The sequence below is a fragment of the Rhamphochromis longiceps genome, linkage group LG22, assembly GCF_057381845.1.
Source record: "Rhamphochromis longiceps isolate RC_006_pf linkage group LG22, R_longiceps_female_GT1.1, whole genome shotgun sequence".
Lineage (NCBI taxonomy): Eukaryota > Metazoa > Chordata > Actinopteri > Cichliformes > Cichlidae > Rhamphochromis > Rhamphochromis longiceps.
The window spans coordinates 17,659,662-17,683,540 of NC_140577.1; the positions used below are offsets into that span (position 1 = coordinate 17,659,662).

The 23,879-nt window shown below is 43.2% G+C and overlaps 4 protein-coding genes across 5 annotated transcripts in view; all 4 read left to right on the forward strand.

The window, feature by feature from the left end:
* The first annotated feature begins 20 nt into the window (after positions 1–20).
* On the forward strand, positions 21–1,070 carry LOC146643857 (receptor-transporting protein 4-like). Its single transcript, XM_085395723.1, has 3 exons — positions 21–136; positions 258–429; positions 621–1,070. Exons 1-3 carry the CDS (start codon positions 127–129, stop codon positions 973–975), a joined length of 537 nt encoding a protein of 178 aa, XP_085251849.1. The 5' UTR covers positions 21–126; the 3' UTR covers positions 976–1,070.
* A 311-nt stretch (positions 1,071–1,381) lies between these two features.
* On the forward strand, positions 1,382–3,410 carry LOC146643858 (receptor-transporting protein 3-like). Its single transcript, XM_085395722.1, has 3 exons — positions 1,382–1,685; positions 1,875–2,046; positions 2,527–3,410. Exons 1-3 carry the CDS (start codon positions 1,670–1,672, stop codon positions 2,885–2,887), a joined length of 549 nt encoding a protein of 182 aa, XP_085251848.1. The 5' UTR covers positions 1,382–1,669; the 3' UTR covers positions 2,888–3,410.
* A 498-nt stretch (positions 3,411–3,908) lies between these two features.
* LOC146643859 (receptor-transporting protein 3-like) lies at positions 3,909–6,571 on the forward strand. The gene is made up of 3 exons (XM_085395933.1): positions 3,909–4,013; positions 4,207–4,378; positions 4,857–6,571. The coding sequence occupies exons 1-3, from the start codon at positions 3,938–3,940 to the stop codon at positions 5,203–5,205; spliced, it is 597 nt and encodes a 198-aa protein (XP_085252059.1). The 5' UTR covers positions 3,909–3,937; the 3' UTR covers positions 5,206–6,571.
* Positions 6,572–7,559: 988 nt separating this feature from the next.
* The window catches only part of LOC146643860 (ankyrin repeat and IBR domain-containing protein 1-like), a 28,072-nt gene continuing 11,752 nt past the window's right edge, over positions 7,560–23,879 (forward strand). For both annotated transcript variants that reach the window (XM_085395691.1, XM_085395692.1), the window contains exons 1-10: positions 7,560–7,733; positions 11,142–11,471; positions 15,535–15,706; positions 15,823–15,954; positions 16,802–16,993; positions 19,105–19,222; positions 19,332–19,552; positions 20,147–20,235; positions 20,332–20,476; positions 20,622–20,782. In XM_085395691.1, coding sequence (XP_085251817.1) covers positions 11,284–11,471; positions 15,535–15,706; positions 15,823–15,954; positions 16,802–16,993; positions 19,105–19,222; positions 19,332–19,552; positions 20,147–20,235; positions 20,332–20,476; positions 20,622–20,782 — 1,418 coding nt within the window. In that variant the 5' untranslated portion in view covers positions 7,560–7,733; positions 11,142–11,283. The remainder of the gene's footprint in view (positions 7,734–11,141; positions 11,472–15,534; positions 15,707–15,822; positions 15,955–16,801; positions 16,994–19,104; positions 19,223–19,331; positions 19,553–20,146; positions 20,236–20,331; positions 20,477–20,621; positions 20,783–23,879) is intronic.

Sequence of the window (23,879 nt, forward strand, 5' to 3'; positions counted from 1 at the left end):
ACGCACAGCTGCTCTCAGGATATAAACAGAGACGCTCCAGCAGCAGAGCCACATTCACCACTCGAACAACATCAGCGACTCATCGCATCAGCTGGAAGCTCTTCAGTTAACAGACAATCGATCAACATGGACACAGGTAACATGGTTTAGCTTAGAATTTGCACCTGTGCTGGTTGTTTGGATCTTTGGTGTACTGTAAAACAGACCGCTTTGCTTTGTGACAGCATCAGCTTAACTTATCGTCTTCTCTTGTCCAGAATGGACCGCTTCTTTATGGTTGGACACATTTAACGAACTGCTGAATGAGGACAATGAGCTGGACTATGGAGACCGGTGGACTCTCAACTTCAACTACAATCAGACAGACAGAGTCACCGAGGAGGAGAGGAGGAGAGGCTGGAAGGTCTCCACATATTGCGCCCGTGGAAAGTATGTGCCGCACGTCCTGCATTTATAAACTTTCAAATATGCAGGTCATATGAATACATGAGTGTTTGTTCGCTTTATGTGGCGCTCACAGTATTATTTCAACCAGAGTCGTAGCTATTCAAGTGGAAAGAGCAAGATGCAAGCGCGTAAAATATATTTGGACCTAACACAGTCTAATCGTTTCTCCACAGTTTTGAGTGTGCATCCTGCACAAGAACCTGGGCTTCAGCGCGGGTAGTGTTGGTGTTCCGGTACCGGCTGCTGAGGGGCCAGGGGACGGTGATCATGCGTCCTTTTGGTCAGGCCTGTCTTCGCTGCAGAGGCAACAAATTCAATCTCCCTGGTTTCGTGAAAAAAGAGGTGGAACAAGCCCTCCTCAGGCAGTTTTACAAAATTCGGAAAAACTGCTACCGCGAGGAAGATGATGATGAAGATAGTGGGAGATCATCATCAGAGTCTGAAGCGAGGACCAAACCCCACGAGAAGAACCTGTGCCAGGCATGCCGCATGGGCATTTGCTGTGTGGATGATGAAGATGATGATTAATGTGTGTGTGTGTGTGTGTGTGTGTGTGCGCGCGCGCGCGCGCGCGCGCGCGTAAGATGATGATTAATGTGTGTGTGTGTGTGTGTGTGTGTGTGTGTGTGTGGGGGGGGGGGGGGTGTTCTTTTGGGATTTTTTAATGCATTTTGCACACAAACCTTTCCTTCATATTTTAAAGTTACCAGTCTTTATATGATACACATTAATTGTACTGTATGTGATTCTATTACTTTTGTGTGATTTTCATTGTATTTGTGGCTACTAATAAAGTCTTAAGTCTGATTAAGTCTTCTTTTATGGATTTTATTACTTTCTGGATTTGTTTTGTGAGGCAGAAATTACTGCACTTTTACATGACGCACTCATCTACACTGTAGATGAAGTTCAAATGTGGTTAGTACACATGATTAGACATGAAAAGCACACACCCACCAAAATTAATCTTTAAAATAATGAAATGTGCCTTGTAGCCAGTTTAATAACAGCATGCTCTGTTGTAACCGGCTTGTTTAGGTCGGACATGGCTGCATGGAAAATGAAAGCGATGTTAAGTTTCGTTTTCCAAACGCACAGCTGCTCTCAGGATGTAAATAGAGACGCTTCGTGCAGCAGAGCAACATTCGCGACTTGATAAGCATCAGTGACTTATCGCATCAGCCAGAAGTTCTTCGGTTTACAGAACAAAACATCGAGAAACATGGCCACATCGACAGGTAACTTTTTAAATGTATTTTTTTTTATTTTGCGGCAGTGAAACATTTCTTTTGATTAGGTGTGCATCACTTGCACATCACACCACACAATTTCTTCTGCTTTTACACAACATTAAATAACACTGATCTCTGTAAAAGTGTATGATTCACTGAGATCATCAGCCTAACTTATTTCCCTCTCCTGTCCAGAATGGACTCCTTCTTTGTGGTATGACACCTTCAATGAACTGCTGGATGATGACAGTGAGCTGGACTATGGAGACCGGTGGACTCTTAAGGTTAACTACAACAAGACAGATGAAATCACTTATGAGGAGAGGAAGAAAGGCTGGAAGGTCTCCACTCACCAAGCAAACGGAAAGTATGTTAACTTATAAACAATAAAAACGTAAACATATGTAAAGTAATAGTTACTGAAAATGTGAAACAACAGCAAGACAACATAAAAATATTAAAAATATATAAAAATATATAAATCCATAGCAACAGCATAGCAAAACCAGAAGAAAAAAAGGAGGCAACATGTTTCAGACTGTGGGTGTAGTTGTAGTTTTCCATCTCCACCTTCTCTCTGATCACATGAGTGTGCAGGTTCTCTGACAAATGATCGTGTGACTGGGAGGAGGTTGCACACAGAATCAAAACAATGTCATTCTGTGATTAAAAAACTGGTTCTGCTGCTAAATGTAATTTCTTTATGGTGACTCAGAGAACCACACAATACTGTTTGAGCCACAGACTCATAGGGAGGCTCAGTTACTACATGTGGAAAAAGCAAGCTATAAATGTAAGTACATAAAAATAAATGTGTACCTCACAGCATGTAATCATTTCTCCACAGATTTCAGTGTGTATCCTGCAAAAATACCTGGGATTCAGCGCAGGTGAGGTTGGTGTTCCGGTACCGGCTGCTGGGGGGCCAAGGGACAGTGATTATGCGTCCTTTTGGTCAGGCCTGTCTTCGCTGTAGAGGTGACAAGTTCAATCTCCCTGGTTTTGACAAGAAAGAGGTGGAACAAGCCCTCCTTAGGCAGTTTTACAAAATTCGGAAAAACTGCTACCATGAGGAGGATGAGGAGAAGGCTGAAGACAATGGAAGACCATCATCAGAGTCTGAAGCGAAGACCAAACCCCACAAAAACCACCTGTGCCAGGCATGCCGTGTGGGCCATTGCTGTGTGGATGACAAGGATGATAACTAGAGTGTGTGTGTGTGTGTGTGTGTGTGTGTGTGTGTGTGTGTGTGTGTGTGTGTGTGTGTGTGTGTGTGTGTGTGTGTCTACTTGTGTGCTAAAAGTGCTCAGAGAAACTCTTTTCTTGTTTACTGGTTCCTGGGATACTCTATCTGTTTTGCACGTGAAGTTAACAGTTTTAAGAGTACGATCCACATTCATGGTGCAGTATATGATCATATCACTTTTGTGTGCGTTCATTGTATTTTGTGGCTATTAATAAAGTCTGATCAAGTCTTGTTTATGGTGTTTGGTGTGTTATGGATTTGTTTTGTGTGGCAGACGTGCTATAAATTGCTGTACTTCGCATTCATCTATAGATCAGATCTTTTTTCCACTCCATTTATTTTCTAGTCATACCAGATACAAGTAAAAACATGAAACCAGAAATGCTGGTATTATACTAAAACGTACATGCCATAGAAGTAACAATGGTCAGTTTTAGCTGTCAGGGAAGCTTATGAATGCTCCCAAATTCTAACAGCATGGCAAATCAAGGTACAGCCGGAGTCATACTAAACTGCAGGCTATAGAGTCAGTCTTTCAAATTCTCCCAGATAAAGTAACTGCATGCAAAGACTTTTCACCCGGAACAAGCAGCAAAAATAAATGCAGAGAGGAGGAAGGAAATCCCCCAGACATGGCCCAGACTCTCGGCACAGCGACAGAGCCCACTGTCACAGCCCTTTCATAGACTCAAGAAATAATCTCATATAGTATGAAGGTAAAAGTTACGGTGATTTAGAGATCATTAAAATGTGTTCAGAATTTGGAAAACCGCTGATGATTCATTTCATAGATCACGATCACACTGCTCTCCCTAACATAAACCTTTATAAGTTTGGTATCTGCAATACTGGCCGTGTATTTAGTTGGTATGAGTTCAAGATGTGCACTATCTCACACTAGCAGCACAAGTCGCTAGACGGAACGTGAATTCTAAGTTTCGTTTTCCACACATCACGCATAAATAAACAGAGGCTGCCTGGAGAGCAGCATTCACAAGTCAAACTCTGTCTCATGTCAACGTTTCATTTCGTCTCCCAGAAGGTCTCCAAATATCAGACTTTATGTATCAGACCATCGAGATATACAGGTAACACACCAGGCTACTATTTGTTTCTTTAAACGCGTATATGGGTGATTGATTTGTAATTAATGCATTGCATATTTGTTTTGATCAAGGCGTTTAAAAGCGTTTCCTGTGTTCTTGTAATGACAAATATAAGAGTGATTTGCCTGTAGGCTATAGCATAAGCCTAACGTCCTTCCCTCTCCTCTTTGTCCAGCTTGGGCTCCTTCCTTGTGGACACACACCTTTGAGGAGCTCTTCTGTGGGGATAATGCGCTGGACTATGGAGAGCCATGGTCGCTCACCTTCAGCTACAAACAGACAGACAAATTATCCAAGAAGGAAAATAGGAGAGGCTGGAAGGTCTTCTCCCACTGCGCTTATGGAAAGTATGTTTAATTTAATGAAATCATATTTACCTTACACTGTATGTAATAATAATAGTAGAAACTATGCTGGAAAGAAAAAGGCATCAATCATGTTTCAGGTAGTGGGTATAAATTGAAAGATTGTCTTGTGCTTTTTCCGTCTCCACCTTATTCATGTTCACGGGAGCAGGTGGGTCACCTGTCGAGGTTATTGTGTGACAGGGACCAGCAGTGGACGGTATTAAAACAATGCTATTCTGTGGGGAAAACAGGTTCTGCAGTTTAGTTACAGCGATAATTGAACAGTTATCTTGCTTTATTAAGACTCTGACGATTCGCATGGTATGATTGACCCAGCGAATCATTACTAAAGCTTTCCGCTGACGTGGCAATCTGAAACTGAAAAACATCAGTTCAAAGCATTGATGGGACACAGACAGAGTTACTAACCTGAAAAATCACCATTGACCAGAGTCTATAGTCATAATTTCTCCCACAGTTTTCAGTGTGCATCCTGCAGGAGGATCTGGCCTTCGGTGCGTGTGGTGCTTTTGTTCCGTTATCGGCTGAGAGGCGGTAAGGGGGCGGTGACCATGCGGCCTTTTGGACAAGCCTGCCGGCGATGCCAAGACGATAATTTTCATCTCCCTGGTTTTTACAAGGAAGAGGCGAAAGAGGCTCTGCTCAGATTGTTTTCTGAAATCCGGAAGAACTGCTATGGACAGGAGGATAAGAATGAAGAAGGTGACTCAGGCGCTACGAGACGGAGGTCCAAACCCCACGAAAAAACCCTGTGTGAGGCCTGTTGTTTTGGCTTGTGCTGTCAGGATGATCAAAATGTTAAGTAGTGTGTGTGTGTGTGTGTGTGTGTGTGTGTGTGTGTGTGTGTGTGTGTGTGTGTGTGTGTGTGCGCGCGCAACAGCGAGGTGTAAAGAGAGTGGCAGTCTGGTTGTTTGCTGTTTTCTTGAGATCTTTCTTTTCTAGTTTACACACAAAAGTTTCCTTAATGAGCTGGTTTATTCATAATTATCTAAGTTATTGATAATAATAAATAATATGAAAACCTTCATTAGCAATAATAAGATTTCATCACTGTTGTGTGTTTATTTTGGACTTTGTGCAACCTGAAGGTGTGTCCTGATTATTTTCTTGGTTTGTTTGGTGTGATGTCTTGAGGTATAATCCAAAAATTGTAGTTACTGTACTTTTACTTGAATTGGTTTATCAGGAGGGAGGAGGCTGGGGGCAAACCCAGGACACGCTGGAGAGATTATATCTCTCGGCTGGCCTGGGAACGCCTTGGTGTTCCCCCGGATAAGCTGGAGGAGGTGGGCTTCTTGCTTTGGCTGCTGCTGCCACCCAGCCCCGGATAAGCGAAAGAAGATGTATGGATGTATGGATGGGTGGTTTGCGTCATCATTCCACTCATCTGATGCTTTTTTTTCTCACCACATGTATTTGTTATGTTTAGCAGACAAAGGTTTCACATGAAAAACGTGAAACATGTGATGCTGATATATTAAAACAGGAGTTTTAACGATGCCGTGATACCGTTTCACTGCTGAATGACTCAGACACTTACAAGCAGATTTCTGATTGGCCCCAAATTCTCACAACATAACAAACTAATTACAGAGGTGTGCAAACTATATGTCTGCATGTGTACCTACATTGCATGCTCAAAAACACAGAGTGGGTACATCAAACAGTACTTTGATCTAGTTTTTTTTCTTGTTAGTTGCACTTTGTGTTACAATCTATGCATATAATTCTATATTGTATCACACTGAAGTTATGATGTTTATGGAGAGGTTTTATTAAACAAGCAAATAAATAAGTTTCGCCTTGTTCATTTCCCAAATTGCAACTGTGGTTATCACATCCCACCAAAATCTTTGGGGGAATCTTTGATATTCATTTTGTAACTAAATAGATAAATGTGCACAAGCTGTAAAGGCTGAAGGTTTGACTGTGTGATCATGTATCTCAATATCAAAACTGAAGTTGAGATTTCATTTTATGCTCTTATATTAAACTCTTTATACACTTGTGCATTTCCTGTTCCTTTTTGAGGTGTTACTAGGGTTAGATGCACTTCTCACATGTGATGACTTGTAAAGTTGAGCCAATCAAAATGTGGTGCATTGTCTCAGGTTGCAGGGTAAGGGGACAAAGATATAAAAATGCTTTCCTGGCCTATGATCATTTATGTTCATATATATCACACTGGTAATTTGTCAAACTCACACAAGGAATTAACCCCAAAGTGTTTGTGGCAAATAACATAACAGTTCAGTTGTTTTTACTAGTACAGCGCACTGGTGGGTGATTTTGTGGGGTGGTCTGGAAGTAATCATCTGCTTCTGAAAGAGGATGGCTATATTCCCCGTTTCTGTCCTGGGACAAGATGTTGACTTGATGGAGCAGTCCAATACCTAGGCATTCACATCTACAGGTTGTACTGGAAGGCCAAATGCAGAGGCTGTATCCAAAACTCACGTGCAGCAAAATGATGGCGCTTGGCTTTCACTCAGTTGCTGAGAATGCAGTGTAGTTTGTTGGTCTGCTGGTAGAGCACTGTTGGAGCTGGTGACACCAAAAGACTGAGTGACTAAAAGACATTTGGAGTTGTGGTGTAGGTCAATAAACAAAATCAGAGAGATAAAAGGCATTTACATGCAACCAATAACATACACAAATGATGACGATGATGATGATGATCATCATCATTTCAGCTGCTTCCTGTAGGGGTCACTGTAGCATCATCTGCCTTCATACCACTCCTTCGCACGTCCTCTTTCACTACACCCATGAATGTTCTTTTGGGCTTAGGATTTCCAGCTCTGGCACCTCCAGCTAGGTCTCCTGTTTTCGTTACTGCTAAAACAAAAAGAATTTCCCAAATATGGGACAAATAAAGTATTTCTCATGCCTTCATATACGTCATCATAAATGTTGTTATTGTTTCTCTTTTTTCTTTTTCAATTTTCTTCTCGGATTTTTAAAGTTTAATTACATTTTAAAATTATTATTTTTATTATTATTATTATTATTATTATTATTATCTTAACTGATATTGACCTTAACCAACCAACCAGCGAGCGCAGATAGCCGACCAATCCGGTGAAAGCTCTCTGCGTGACAGGTAGTGCTGCGCATGCGCAACACGCTTTTCCCTTTGGCAGCAACAACAACACAGAGAACGAAGTCAGTCTCGCCCCTCCGCTGTCGGCAACAGCATCATTGTCCCCACCGGGTCCGGTGGCAGAGAGGATGGTCCAGCGGAACCGCAGCCGGGGATGCGAATGACAGCCACAGGATAATGTCCCTGGATGTATGCAAGTTTCCGAATGAAGTGACCAAGTGAGACGACCGTGTAAGTAGAGCGACGGAGATGCTGCCCGGCTGTAGGTAGTTGAGGCTAACATATCTCGCTAACGTTAACCTGAGACAGGAAAATAGACGCTTTGCTAGCGTCGGTAACGGCAGAAAGGTAAGCTGCACTGGGTGTTAACGCTTCCCAGCGGCGCCGCCACAGCCTGCGAAAACGTTAAAACTACCGGCAAAGGGTTTTGTTCGGCAGCATTACAGAAACTACACACCTACCACTCGCTTCCAAGTTGGGGTAGTAATTCAAGCAGACTGTACGGTTGCTGAACAAAGGAGCTTTAACCAAGGGGCCGCATGGACACAAACATGAAGAGAGAAGTCGGCCACTGTTTGTTTTGTGCTCCATTTCATGCTGACACACTTCGGAGACACCCACACGAGGTCTGACCTGAATATTTAGCCGATATACGGCGACCCAGCTAATTTTGGTAAAATGCCAAGCTGCTAGTGAAGTCAGTCGCGCTGTATTATCGTATTATTTTTATTATTATTAATGTTGTAACGCAGCTTCTGCCTTTGACTCACAAGTTTTATGCCCCTTTTAACGACCATACATTGTCCCGCAGCAGTTATAGAGTGGCTTGATTGCCCAGAGTTTGGGTAGGTTTTACCACTGACGTGTTACAGCTGACAGCAACTTTTGATAACAGCAGCAACACTCCAGTGGCTGTCATGTTTTATGTGTGTTTGATTGTTTTTTGTTTTTCATTTAAAGCGATCGCTTTAAATTAGGCTTGTGACAGGTTGAACGTAAATGCTTTGATCCTCTTTGAATTTACTTTCACAATAGTTTGCAGCACATCATAACTGGTAAAACCTAAAAATCAGAGGAACGTAAGATTGGCAAATTCAAGGAAACCCTCAAACAAAGTGTGTGTGTGTTTTCAGAACAGCTTCAGGACTCTTTGGGGTTGGCTGTAAAATGCTCGGGAAGGCCCTCCATCCCTCCAGCTTTGATAAACATGATAATGCTAAATTTGTTGCATCAGTCCAAAATTTCTCCTAATAGGTGTTTCAGTTGGACTTAAAAATATTATTATCATTTTCATGCGTATTAAACTGTTCAGTGACCCAGTGTGCCCTACAAATGGTTGCATTGTCATCCAACCCACCACCAACATAACCGAGCAACTTGATCCCCACACTATAGGGGAAAGAGGGTATGGTTTTTCCTTTTAAGCTGTTGCCTAACAGGACTGACTGAAACCCAGCATTGAATGCCTGTTTTGTAATTAGATCTCAAATCATTAGTCAGTTATTGGATCAGCAGAAAAATAATCCACAACCCGGTCCCTCAGCCACACACTGCCATATTCTGTCTTCTCTAAAATTCAGATTTGCTGGTATGAATGCTATTATAAATCACTGGTCAGTAAGGACAGTCTTTTTTGTGTCATCTTACAATTTATGACACTGAAACAACTGTTTTCTGTCATTTTATTGACTAAGGATGAGACTAGACTGCTAATAAATAAGTAAAAAATAACTGCTAGTCAAAATCCTAATGACATTAAATCTTGTTTGATATTAAGTGATTCATTTGTCTATAAAAAAAAAAAAAAAGAAAGCAAAGAGCAATCCATTACTTGTTTTGTTGCAATAGTTGCAGACTCTTTCCAAACTTTCACCATAAATTGCTTTTTTTGCGTGATTTGGTCTAAATGGGGGTGTGTTGCTGACTGGGTTTCCGAGAAGCTCGAGCACCATGACTGAGTCCTTGTTAGTGGGAGTCATCTGACGGGATTCATGTGTTTAGGATTCTTGAGCTCATGAGTCATTACGTCACAACTATTGCATTGCCTAAAATGGGGAAGACCATATGTATCAGAGGCCTGTTCTGAGTAGCTCTGTGTTATGAGGCTAACTAAATATTGTTGACTTTCAAGCGTGATTCATAAAACATGCCTCTGAAATTCAGCCTAGCAGATGAGTGCCAAGTTAACAAGCAGTGGAACACTTACTGTGCCTCAGTTCCACCCCACCATCGAATGATGTGTAATAAAGTCAATAGCTGCACTCCCACTGTGAACAGCGGCACTTGTGATCGCTGGAATTCCAAAATTCCTTCATGTCCAAACTTCCTGTCCTTATTTAGTATGAGAGACAGAGAGGGAGGTACGTGGAGATGTGAAGTGAACTGGAAGTAAACCAGCATGCACAAAACAGAGCCAAACAGACAGACTGACCTATTAACTACAGTCCCCACCACCACCACCACCCCCCCACGACCCCCTCCACGACCTCCCTCCAGATATACACAAACACACACAAGATCCGGTCTGCTGTGTGCATCACGAGAGAACTTGCAGTGGCTATTATTCACCGGTCTGTCAGTGTGTATTTTTCCTGTCTGTGTCCCTTTCTGTCACAGCAAAGAAAAGGGAGGCAGTCAGCCATGTTATTCAAATGTTCCAGAGCCCGGCCAGCCAGCGGCCAACTGTAGCCGGGCTAAAAAGAGGCTCTTTGTGAAGGCCAGACAGATGGCTATAGAATGAAGACTGTAATGATACCCTCAACAGCGCAATACACACAGAGGCCCATGCACTCATTACACAGTCCACTCATTACAGCATGTAATACCGTGTGTTAAAGGCACACCAAACTGTGTAAGTGTTTGTGAGTAAGAGAGAGAAAGAAGGAGAGGTGGAGAAGACGTGTACATCAAGCAGAGATAATGTACAATATGTGAAAGGACAGAAGTGTTTGTTTGTGTCCCATATCTCTCATCTCTTATATTGCTTGAGATATATATATACATAGATAGATATTGGGGGGGGGGAAGCTTTCCAGGCCAGTTTTTCTTTTTAAGGAAATGGTGGGAATCCAACGGTTATATTTTGATAACCTGTGAATCTGCAGTAGGTTTATAAGCTGTTGCTGGGAGAGTAAGCTCTGCTGGGGCAGCCATAGCTATGACGCTTGTGATTCTTTCGTTTAGCGGCTGAGGGGCAAAGTAAAACTGGTTTGGGTCCAGCATGTTAGTGCTGCATGGTTTAACACACTCTCAGAGTCTCAGTAGCAGAAGAGCATGTAAACAGTCGAAGACATGCAGATTTTTTTTTTTTTTTATCTTACAACAGTGACCTAACTGGACACAATGGTCCAGAATGGTCAGTTGTGGTAATATCGACTGTGTCTTTCATCAACCAACTAACAAATCAATGGCTTGGATATCATCAACCTTCCCCTCTGGCCTGGCTTCTTTACAACTGTCTTTTTTTTCTGTCTCTCTGTTTTCTTTTCTATTTTCTATAAAATGGCATCTGTCCATCTAACACACAGCTAATCAATGAATGGACTCAATCGATTGTTTGCCTTTTTTTCATCTGCTCTTATTCCTTCTTTCCAACTTCATTTTCTCTCTAACCAATTCCCACCTTTCTCTTCTTTGCAGGGAAGGAAACGCTGAACCATGTTGCTCTAAGTCGTGACCTGTGGAGTACGGGGGGGTGGAGAAAGAGGAGGAGGAGGAAGAGAGGAGTAGTGAGGCATTGGCCACAGCTTTGTTTTAGGTGGCCGTTTGCGAGCCCGAAGCGATGGGAAACACAGCCACCAAGTTCCGCAAGTCCCTTGTGAACGGTGACGAGGCCCTGGCCTGGCAGCTGTACGAGGGCAACCCTCAGTTCAGGGATGGTCTGGACCCAAACGCATCGTATGGAGAGCAGTACCAGCACAACACACCCATGCACTATGTGTGCCGCCACGCCATGACACGTCTGCTCAGGTAAAAGTCAGTCTCATGCAATGCAGCAGTTATCCAGTGCAGTTAGGAGGGCAGTGAGTCATGTTAAATTGAATAACAATTAGCAGCATGTCAGATTTAAGACATTTCTGAGAATCACCATATCTGTAATTGCCTTTGATGGCAAGAAAGGCCACTTAATGTGCGGAGGCCCAAAGACGCCAGTCGCATATATACTGTAAGATTATGTAAATGATGTTACAGGGAGCGGGGAAAGTGCATTAGCCATGAGGAGCTGTGGAAATAAAATGTAGTTAGACCCTTAAAGGCACTTACTTTGTAAGATATAAAACTGCAAGCCACCATCTCAAAAATGACCAATGGCTTGAATGAGCACTTCTGAGAGTCTCGTTAAAGGTTCTGATTTTTATTTTTTTTGTTGTTGTTTTAATACGCGATGAGTTCACGGGACCTGTTATCAGAACTGCTATTTCTAGGCTGACCGTGCACACAACAGCTGTTTTCTCTGTCATTCTGTTTTGTTTTGTGTTATTCAGCACAGAAGAAAACTTGGCTTAAGTATTGCTCCCCTGCTGTCTTTGAAACGAGCTGGTCCTGCTGGATTTGTTAGGCCTCAGTCACGCAGACCTCGAGACTGATTGCTGCTCCCTGCTGGTCGCTAGGGAAAAATGTTATTCCCTGACTGGTTGGCGAATGGTTGCTGGAAATTGATCGCAAAGAGAGTGCTGCATTGAAAACTTCTTTGTGATTACTCTGGTTGATAGCAGATTGCCTGTAGTTTGCATGGAAGATGCCGACTTGTCTGTAAACACTTGGTATTTACTCTTAAGAGCTCTAGTGACACTTGAGAATGCTTCACAAACCAGAAGTGGAGAATGTAGCCTTCTGTGTAAAAGTTGTACAATCACCATTCCAGACATAGAAACTGCACAGCCCTAAATATACAGAAAGAACAGTGGATGGCGGGGATGGGAGAGTCTCTGGTCTCCATCTGTCAGTCTCACTTTGCATCGCACATCTCACAGTTTCACTGTCACTTTGCAAGCATTTGCAGACACGTCGGCATCTTTCATACAAACTACAAGCAATCGCACGAACCTGCTAGCAACCAAAGCAGTTGAAAAGTGGCTGTCAGTGCAGTATCCTCTTTGCGACAAATTTCACCTATCAAAAAGCAGCAGCTTCAAACTACCTCTTGCCAACAAATTTTTCCTTTGTGAACGGTGGTTGACCGGATGGTCACTGACCAATCTCTAGGCCTGTGTGATTGAGGCCTTAGGTGGTTCCTCTATAAATCAGACACTGAGCTACTTGTGGTCTAAGTAGCTTCCAGCATCTGTCCGCCTTTGGTTGTTCGACAAATTAACACCTCTTGGATGTTTGCTGCAGGCTAACGAGTTGTCATAAACTCAAGTAGCACTCCTGCTCTGCTACCATGCTGCTTGCTCTACTGTGCCCCGCCTGCTTGCTCTCTCGCACACACGCAGTAATAGCCACAAACTGAAATCTGGTGAGAGAAATTACAGAGAAACTAGCGAGACATTCACACTGTAGTGAAGTCAAAGACAAACGCAACATCCTGGTAAATAAAGTAACTAAAACATTTCAGTATTTTTAGCTTCACTGGCACATTTCTTGCTTCTTGTTAGAATATTTTTGCATCAGCACGAAGCTTCCTAATGTCTGAAAATACAGCTGTTCAGGTCATCTCATGTAAAGCTTCATAGACTTCACAGAGTATGTGGACTAAGCTTGTATTACAATTTTGAGAAGTTGATAAGGATGCTGGAGAGGCAGATCTGATCTAAGGCTTGTGTGTTTCCAGTACTATGCAAGTCTTACTGGGAAATTCCATCCGCTTTTGTGTACATTCCTTTAAAGCTCTTTCTTGTGAGTCTCTCTGCTTAATGAAGTGCGGTGCTAAATCACTACAGTTCCTCTTTAAGAGTATTAAAAGATTTGAATTCATTGCATGGCTATTGTGCTGTGAGGAGTTTCACCGCCTGCACACTTTCTCAAAACAAGAGTTCGCAGAAATAGACAGACAGCACCATCAACAGCAATCAAGTCAACAGACTGACAAAAACCACAGAGTCACTAAGTCAAACACAGCCTTAAGAAAAGGGGTCAAACTATAGAAAAATATAGCAAGCAGCACACCAGTGGGCCTTTGTTACCTCCTGCAGAGATAATCAAGCTGCTGGCCTTGACCATGACAGCTGATTCAGTGACTCAGTAGTCTTCCTCCTCTCCTCCTCCTCCCATTTGTCCTCTCTCTTAGCCTTTCTTACCATGATTACGGGGGGTCGGGGGGCGGGGGGTTCATTATCTGTCTATCTGCATGTGTGCACACGGCCGTTTGTGTTTAAAGGAGGTGGAAAAAAACTGAGACTCGGCAACTGCTTAATGCGTCTGAGAATATAACACAGTGAATCAATCCATGTGCTATTTGTGTTCCTTCCTACTAACCTATAATGGGCCAGAGAGGCGTGCTGAACGCAGCGCTCTGCTCCTGATAAGCATCAGAGGAAAGGCTTCTTTGTTCCAGCAGTTCAGTTGGACAGTGGCAATAGAGAGACAACCGAGAAATCTCAGACAAAATAAAGACTCACAGAGGACGAGCGTGGGCTGGTGGATGGAGAGTCTGTTTCAGATTATTTTTAACACGTATCTGCTTCGTGTTTATTCGCTCTCTGCTAGTCGTCTCTGTGGGTCGAATTGGCAAGTAATCCCGTGAGAAGTGCAAACTGGAAAATCTCAAGTAGACCTATTACTGGAAAACTGGGTGTAGTTCAGGAAGTGTAACCCTTCCTCCACGACAAGTCACAGGAAAAAATATGTAAATAACAACTCGGACGTCATTGTGGCAAAAGTTTGTTTTTCTTTTGTTGAAAGAATCAAAAGAGTACATTTCAACTGCCGACTTCATTTATTTATTTTTTTATTTATATCTTGGACGCATTGAGTCTCCTCAAGCTGATTTGCTTTTCAGCCATGTGTACGACAAAGTAGTTAGTTTTAACGCTCCGCTGAGGTTTCCTGCCCTCCACTAATAACTTCACAGCAACAACACAAAACATGTGACCTCCCCACAGCCTGCTTATATTAGGGCCATCCATCCTGAACATCGGGATTTGTGCATGCATATGTGTGTCGAGGTGGTGGTGGAGGGGGTATTGGGTTGGGGTTGGGAGGGAATAATTAGTGATTATTGCTGTGCGGATGAATTGGCAGTGCACTGTCATTAGAGAGAAGCTGCAGGGGCTTGTGGCTGACAGGATAAGAGGGTCAAAAGTGGAAAAGCAGGGCAGCAGTGGAGGAATAGACTGAAGGACTACACACTGAGAAACTTCAAATTCAGAAGCATCGACTGCCGTGTCCAAATTGTGCAAGAGAGGGCGAGGCTTTACAAAATCTTTTCAGCTGGTGTCCTTACAATTGTCAATCCTGTGACATCCTATTTTTTTCTTCTCCTTTTATTGGATTTGCATTAGAGAGAATCATTTTATGTGCAACACTATTTGTGCTGTGCCGCTGATGAAAAAGAATCTGTTTTTCCTCGCTGGCTTTATCGCAAATAGGAAGGTGTGGGGGGAAAAACAAAAAGAGACTTTGGTTTTTAAAATGTAAAAAGAAACTTGAAAAGGGAAAGGTGCTGAGGCATATAAAAGAGTGGAGAAGTAATCAGTAAATGGAGGTTTCCACAGACATAAAGCAGGGGAAACTATTTTACTAAACAGAACTGCAGCTACAGTCTTACTCCCAGAGCAACTGGCACATCCATCACCCGCTAAGTGTGTGTGTTTGTGTGCATGTGTTTGCGCTCACACCCGTCAGCCAGCATGTCCATTATCTCAAAGATGTTAAACAGAAATAGTCGATATTATGCCATCTTTACCTTGTCTCTTCATTTCACTGTCCATTTTACTTCCATAATTCATCTTCCTCTTCTCTTTGACTCTGTTTCAAGCCTTCCTCCTGTTACTGTCAGGCCTTTCCTCTCTTTCCACCTCACATGTGAATACCTCTGAACCGGTTTTACCCTCTTTTATCTAATCTCTTCATTCTTGTCTGCATCATTTAGGTCCTTCCTGTTCAGCAAAGAAGGAAACCCCAACAAGCGCAATGTGCACAATGAGACTTGCCTGCATGTGCTGTGCCAAGGCCCACAGATCCTGCTGCTGCCAGAGGGAGCGCTGTCACCACGACTGGCCAGACCACAGAGGGACGAGCAGCGCCGTGCAGACTGCCTGCAGGTACAGACGCACGGGGGGGCAAATATAGATTAGTGCCTACGCTTGCATGGTAGTGGGAATAAACTGCATTCTATGAAGCCACAGCTGACACATGTGGTGTGTCTTTCCATTACCAGATGATCCTGAACTGGACTGGGGCCAGGCTAGAGGGAGGCCAGTACGAGAAAGCTAATGTTAACGCCACCGACAACCACCACAGCACCTGTCTGCACTATGCTGCCGCTGCAGGCATGAAGAGCTGTGTGGAGGTGAGACAAAGTCTTGGACGCTATTCAAACTCCAGGGTTTTTCATGCATATGAAAATGTTTGGAGTCCAACAAAGAGGTTTGACCTTCAACCAAAGGTCAAAAAGCAGGGCAGTGCTTAAAAAACAATAATTTAACCCTTTTTTAAAATGTGGTTTAGTTGATTCAAAGTTAAAATACACTTTTTGAATATGAAGTGGTTGTAATGACAGTAAAATACAGATACGTCTGTTAAGTAACAGACTCTTTTAACCCTGTATGAATGCTTGCATGTGTAGTCACTACCCAAAGGTCACCTATTTTCTCTGCAGGTGATCTGTATTTTATGTAACTGGAACAGTCAAATAATCTACAATCCAATGATTTTGAATTATGCCAACTCCTCGTATATCTGCTTTGTATTTTACCAGCTCAAACGAGCACTTCGGCAGAAAATTAACCTTCTGGAATAAAAGTTTTCATAAATCTCACATGTACGACCCTGTGAAAATCAGAAATTTGATTTTTTTTTAAGATAAAAACTTTAAAGACTTTTCCGTTGGCTTCTGCATCCTTCCTTCAACCTTCTTGATCTATACTTACCAAAAACTGTCTTTTGACTCCTGTTGATTTAAATCTCTTTCACTGTCTGCCTTTGCTCCTTTTGTAATTTTTTTCATCTCTTCCCCTTTCCCATATTTTTGGTTTCCTGTCCTGTTGTTTTCTCATCTTCCCCTTTGTGTTCCTGCTGTTTGCTCCCATTGTCTTTGCCTCTTCCTTCCTCTGCGTCATTTGTTGAAAGTGCCTTAATTTCTTGTTTCTCTATTATCTCTTTCTCCCCTTCCTTTTGTTGCCTCGTCCCTCCTCTAGCTGCTGATCCAGAGTGAGGCGGACCTTTTTGTGGAGGACGAAGACAAGCTGACGCCATGCGATCACGCCGAGCGGCACCACCACACCGAGCTGGCCCTCAGCCTGGAGTCGCAGATGGTTTTCTCCTCCTCTTCAGCTCAGCAGTCACACACAGACGCACACGGTGAAACCAACCTGCTGCAGTACAAGGAGGTGAGACCGTGGTTACCCGATGTAGGGTTTCCCTGCTGGCCTAAGTTATTTTTAAGCTTTTTAGTCACTGTTGAGTCTTTAAAACATTTGCTTGACAAGGAGTATCCTTACTGTGCACAAGCATGTTCATTTAGATCTTATGATTATATTTTTGCATAGAAAACAACTCTTGTGTAAAAATTCAAACAAGAATTGAAATATTTATCAGATTTAAGGTTCGACTTTTTGTTTTATGAAGATAATGAGGACTGGTAAATGTATGGCAATAATGTGATTACACCAGATTACTCTTTAGGTGGAGCATTTCCAGCTCCCTATTTTCACTTGTGGACTATATCTATGCTAGGGTTTGGTGATAATGGAGAAAACAAAATACTGAATAGCAGATTATCTGTGATTGCAGGTAGCAGCATTTATTAGTGCAAATGAAATGAATAGCATTTCCATTCTTCTTTTTCATTAAGTTACTGCCATTGATTCAGAGCAGCAGCAGCAGCATGAACGTACAATAGCAGTGACATGGCATAAGCACAAAAATATCTTGGGTCAAGCTTTTTAACCAGTTGCTTAAAGCCCTCATTTACCACCATATAAATGCATCAGTAATTTCCACCCACAGCTTGGTCTTCTTGTCATATAGAGTGCAGCTAGTGAGCGCTCCAGCGGGACTCGGTGCAGTCATTTAAGTTTTGATTGCTAGTATCTGCTCCTCACATTTCTTCATAGCCTGGTTGTACTCAATGGTTTGTTTAGCCTCAATTGGTGAAACAAATTTAATGTTTCTTGCATATTTTGCAAAGTACTGTAGTGGCTCCTTTTTTAGATACTGAATTGTTATCAGAGAATGACACGTAGCTTTCGCTCTCAGACGTGTCTGCTTGTCTGTGTTGTTGCACAATGAGACAAGCCCAGAATTTATACCGGTATTATTGCCATTATATGATATGGCACAGCACTAATCAAGGATAGCTTTGCTTAATTCACAGTATAGAATAATGTGTATTTATTTTATGTTTGTGCAGCACTTAAGCTCATCTACTGCCTGGAACAAGCTGCTTTAGCTCCTCTCTCTTTAAGGCGGCTTTCTTCTGAGTGGTTGCCCATCGTGACCAAAAAAACGAAACGGCGAGGAGCTTCTGTCTCACAGTCGGAGCTGTGTGCCTCAGATGACCATATTGAGAATTGTTATCAGTTTCCACTGATATCATAAAGATCCAAGATTAGGCGCTCTGTCCGTGAAGCAGAGCGTTTATGGCACTCTGAATCCTGAGCTTTAGGCTTACACGGATTACTTACACGCACGTTGACCTCATTATTTGAAACTTTGGACATCAACATAAGCGTTTATCATTGTAACATGAATATGACAGAAAATAAGCGTAAGCATAGCAGGTCAAATTTAAATCATGTGAAGATAAAGAGGTAGATGGTTGCCCTCATGAACTTGTACAGTGTGTTTATTTTTCAGATTCAAGACTATATATCTTAGGACAGTGAGGTCACCATTGCTAATCTGTGTAGATTAAAACAATCTGGGGGCGAAATGTGCTGTCTGTATTTTGAAGGTCATGTATGTGATTTTGTTTCAACACTGTGTCCAACCTGAAATGTACTTAGTGTTTTGTGTTCTGCATTTGTGCAGACACTGTTTATAGATTTTTAGAATATTTCTACTTGGGTCTCCAGCTTCTTGGCCAGATTGTCCCTTGTTGATGTTCTCTCTTCACAATCCACAACTTACAGTGGTTCTTACACGTATATAGTAATACACAGATCCACAGATACACACACCACGTCTCTCAGAGTCCCAGTTAAACCGAGGTCACCAGCACCGCTGTATAGCTGCGGCTGCTGCCAGCTGATAGCATTTTGATCTTCCTTCCTGCAGCCAAATCCATGCTAATGCTTAATCTGTCTCACCCACCTCCACCCCCAACCCCGACTGCCCCACATCCCAGTCCTTTTTATCGTTTCCACATTATCTTTTTCACTTCTTTTAGCATTTTTCAGTCTTATATTTTATATTCTGTTTTTGTTTCCATCTTTTACCTTCTCTCTGACTGCGGGTTTTTCTCTCTTCCTAACATTTCTCCCCCTCTGTATCCTCTCAGCCTTACGAGGGGTTGAAGATTCAGGATCTGCGCAGGCTGAAGGACATGTTGATTGTAGAGACAGCCGACATGCTGCAAGCCCCCCTCTTCACTGCAGAGGCCCTGCTTCGAGCACATGGTTTGTCATAAAGTTGACGTTCATATGTGACCTTAAGTAACCCTCGCAGCGCTGTTGTCACGATGCATGCGTTTGTCTCAGTCTTTCTAATAACGTTTGACTTGCTCAGACTGGGACAGAGAAAAGCTTCTGGAAGCCTGGATGTCCGACGCTGAGGGCTGCTGCCAGCGCTCTGGTGTCACCATGCCGACCCCACCGCCTAGCGGGTACAACGCCTGGGACACCCTGCCCTCCCCCCGCACTCCTAGGACCCCACGCTCTCCCCTCACTCTCACTCTCACTTCTACCACCGACAGCTGCCTCACGCCTGGAGAGGAGGGCCTGGCCATGGTGAGCAGTGGTGATATATGTTAATATAAGAACATCAGTCATTCATGATGAAAAATAGATCATGTATGAAGGCATATTTAGTACAGGGTAGACTCTTTGTGCGCTTTCTTTTTGAAGGCAGAAAACGATGTCTCATTTATCTAGTGGTTGCAGGTTAATGTCTAATCCTACTAAAAAGGGGATCAAGGCCATCAGCAGTAATTCTTTGTCATTCCATATAAACATTAGCCTCTGGTTTACTGTCAGTCTTAAGGAAGTCTGCCTGAAAATCAACGTTGAGGTTTTCTGTTAGGTTTTCAGAATGTTTGACCTGTGAGGTGGAACATTTGCAGAATAAGATAAAAGCTGTTTGGGCCGTAGAAGAAATGCCAGAGAGTCTGATATGGCTAAAGTACAACAGTCCAGCAATCTGTGGCCTCAAAAGTACAGAGTTAATCAAAGACAGAACATCCTGAACTGGTTCTGCTATTGCATTTCTCCTCTGTGTATGAGGATGGAAATGACATGTCAAAGAGAAGTAATCTTATCAACAGAAATAAAAATAAAAATAAAAATTTGAAATCATGTGACTGATTTGCTCCGTCCCCCCTGCAGTGTGGAATCTGTCTCTGCTCCATCTCAGTCTTTGAGGACCCAGTGGACATGTCCTGTGGCCACGAGTTCTGCAGAGCCTGCTGGGAAGGGTACGCGCATGAACATTCAGTGTGTAAGCGTGTGTGGTTTTTTTTTTATTGAAGCAGATGTGTTTTAGCTCAGTTCTGTGTGTGTGTCTTTCTCAGGTTCCTCAATGTAAAGATTCAGGAGGGAGATGCTCATAATATCTTCTGTCCAGCATATGAGTGCTACCAGCTTGTGCCTGTGCATGTGATAGAGAGCGTTGTTTCCAGAGAGATGGACCAGCGCTATCTGCAGTTTGACATCAAGGTAGAAATCAAAATAATCGTTTGCACCTTCTCTTCAAGACTGGGCCTTTGTTCTGTTTCTTGTTGCACTATTTAGTGACATTTTCTTTGTTTCGTCACATTCCCTGTCTGTTCTCTGACATTGTTTCCAACATCCCCGTTTGCAGGCATTTGTGGAGAACAATCCATCCATCCGTTGGTGTCCTGCAGCTCGTTGCGAGCGGGCGGTGAGGCTGACCCGACCGGGCCCGGGGGACACTGACCCATCAAGCTTCCCCCTTCTGCCCTCACCTGCTGTTGATTGTGGAAAGGGTCACCTCTTCTGCTGGTAAGCTGCAGGATTTATGATTCAGACATGGTGTCATGAACCAAGCAGCCAGGAACACACAGGCACAAATGTAAACTTCAAAAAATGGGTTTTATTATACCCCCAAAAAGGACAAGATGATTACAAAAATTCAAAATAACAAAAAATAAAGTCTTTAAGAACCAAGTGGGCCCATAAAAGAGGTTAACTTAACAGACCGCTACTCAAAAATCACTTAACAAAAACATAACTCAACAAACTGACCTGCCCAAATGAGAAACAGCTCCAGTTATATAGCAAATGAATAAACCATTATATACACCAAAGGTGAAAACTAAAGAGATAACAGATAACCATCATTCAAGAAGAACCCCATTCCCCCTGCATGATCACAATAGATGGTCCATTCCACTTTATTGGCTTCTGCATTTAAACCAGCTCCACCCTCAGCCTCCTCTTTCAGCCAAACCAGGAAGGACTGGAGCGGAGGTCAGGTAACTCAGAAAGAGCAGAAATATAATCAATATAACATACCTGTATAAAATAACAAACAATGCAAAGGAAAGTCTATGCCACCATTTGGGCTATAGCTTAGTGCTGTCATGCATTACAGGTAAACTCAAAATATCAAATTAATTAACTTATGATCACAGAAACTTTAGAGCATAACGTAAACATAAGACAAAAGACCAAATGAATATTACCTAAGTATCTCAGTTGTGTGGTTGCATGCATCCATCACACACTCCCCCCCTTCAGCAGTGAGCTGGAACAGCGAGAGAGATAGTCCGCTGTGCAGTTGTTCTTGCCTGCGATATGCTGAATGGTAAAACGGAATGGCTGCATCGCAAGGTACCATCTGGTGATTCGTCCATTCGTATCCTTCATTTTCTCCAACCACTGGAACGCCTTGTGGTCAGTTTCCAGTGTAAATTCCCGGCCTAGGAGGTAATACTTGAGGGAATCAAGTGCCCACTTGATTGCTAAAGCCTCTTTTTCCACCGTTGAGTATCTCATCTCTCTTGGGAACATTTTACGGCTAATGAAAGCCACTGGGTGTCGCTCATTGGGTGGTCCCTGTAGAAGAACAGCCCCCAGACCCCTGTCAGAAGCATCAGTTTGAAGAATAAAAGGTTTCTCAAAATCTGGGGTATACAAGACTGGAGTCTTACTGAGGGATTGCCTGATGTCCTGGAAAGCTGCCTCAGCCTCCTCCGTCCACTGAATCTGGTTAGGGCACCTAGAACCTGTTAGATCAGTGAGGGGAGACGCCCTGGCAGAGAAATGAGGGATAAATCTGTGGTAGAACCCTGCCATGCCAAGAAATGATCTAAGTTGTTTCCTTGTCTGTGGCAAACTGCAGGATTCAATTGCACTGATTTTGCTCACTTGTGGTTTTATCACCCCATTACCTATGACAAATCCCAGATATTCAGTTTCAGCCTTGGCAAAAACACATTTTGCCGAATTAGCAGTCAGCCCAGCTTCTCTGAGACGCTCTAGTACCTTTTCTAGATGTTGGAGGTGTTCCTCCCAGGTTTGGCTGTAAATCACAATATCATCCAGATATGCTGCCGTGAACTCTGACAAACCACACAGTACCCGATCCATCAGCCTCTGAAATGTTGCAGGGGCTCCATGCAAACCAAAAGGCAGGACTGTGAATTGGAATAGCCCCCATGGTGTCCGGAAGGCAGTCAGTTCCCTTGAGCGCTGAGTAAGTGGCACCTGCCAATAGCCTTTGCAGAGATCCAGAGTCGTCAGGTACTGGGCTTTCCCAAGTCGCTCAATCAGATCATCAACCCTAGGTGTAGGGTATGAATCGAACTTTGAGATGGCATTCAAGTACCTGAAATCAATACAAAACCGCAGGCTACTATCCTTCTTTGGGACCAAAACCACTGGGTTGCACCACTCGCTCTTAGATGGTTCAATGATCCCTAGAGACAACATTAAATCCACCTCCTTCCTCAATGATGTTAACAGCCGCTCTGGAATCCTATAACTCATACGTCTCACAGATGCTCCATCCTTTAATATAATGTCATGTTCAATAACATCCGTCCTCCCAGGATTCTCCTGAAACACCCCAGAGCTGCATAACTCTTTCACCTGAAGCTGTTTTTCTTCTGAAAGGTGATTAAGGTCCAAATGCTGGAGCACCCCTGAAGGAAGATACTGCTCCTCTACCTCTTCCTCCTCATGAATCTCCCTTATCAAAAGAACTTCTGCTCTCTTCGGCCTCTCCACCCACTCCTTCAGGAGATTTACATGCAAAACTCGACTGGAGCGAGAGTGACCTGGAGTTGCCAGCCGATAGGTGGTAGCTCCCAGTTTCTGCTGAATCTGAAAAGGTCCTTGCCATTTAGCTAACAGCTTACGGTCATCACTTGGAAGGAGTACAAGTACCTTTTGTCCAGGTTCAAATGACCTCTCCCGAGCTGACCGATCATACCAGACCTTCTGATGTTGCTGGGCAGCTACCATATGAGCTTGGGCTAGCTCAGTCATCTTCTCAAGTCGCTCCCTCATCTGTATAACATATGAGATGACATTAGTAGCCCCTGCCTCACTCCGGTCACCCTCCCACATTTCTTTCAGCAAAGAGAGGGGCCCCCTTACTTCATGACCATATAACAGTTCAAAAGGTGAAAAGCCAGTAGAAACTTGGGGTACTTCTCTATACGCAAAGAGCAGGTAAGGCAGCCACTGATCCCAGTCAGTACCAGTGTCATTCACAAACTTGCGCAACATCTGCTTCAGGGTCTGGTTAAAGCGCTCCGTCAGGCCATCTGTTTGAGGATGGTATGGAGTAGTCCTTAGCCCTTTAATGCCAAGAAGCTGGTAGACCTGTTTTAATAAAGTTGACATAAAATTAGTCCCACGGTCTGTCAGGATCTCACGAGGGAATCCCACCCTTGAGAAAAATTGCACCAGACAAAAAGCCACAGACTTGGTCTTTACAGATTTAAGAGGAAAAACTTCAGGGTACTTTGTGGCATAATCAGTTATTACCAGCATGTAACGGTTCCCTGCCCTGCTTTTCTCAACAGGTCCGACAACATCCATCCCCAACCGTTCAAATGGGGTGCTAATAACTGGCAAAGGCTGAAGTGGA

Coding starts and splice junctions, on each gene's coding strand:
- LOC146643857 (XM_085395723.1), top strand. Junction 430..620: donor ACATATTGCGCCCGTGGAAA/GTATGTGCCGCA, acceptor GTTTCTCCACAG/TTTTGAGTGTGCATCCTGCA.
- LOC146643858 (XM_085395722.1), top strand. Junction 2,047..2,526: donor ACTCACCAAGCAAACGGAAA/GTATGTTAACTT, acceptor ATTTCTCCACAG/ATTTCAGTGTGTATCCTGCA.
- LOC146643859 (XM_085395933.1), top strand. CDS start 3,938: ATGTCAACGTTTCATTTCGTCTCCCAGAAGGTCTCCAAATATCAGACT. Junction 4,014..4,206: donor CAGACCATCGAGATATACAG/GTAACACACCAG, acceptor CTCTTTGTCCAG/CTTGGGCTCCTTCCTTGTGG. Junction 4,379..4,856: donor TCCCACTGCGCTTATGGAAA/GTATGTTTAATT, acceptor TTTCTCCCACAG/TTTTCAGTGTGCATCCTGCA.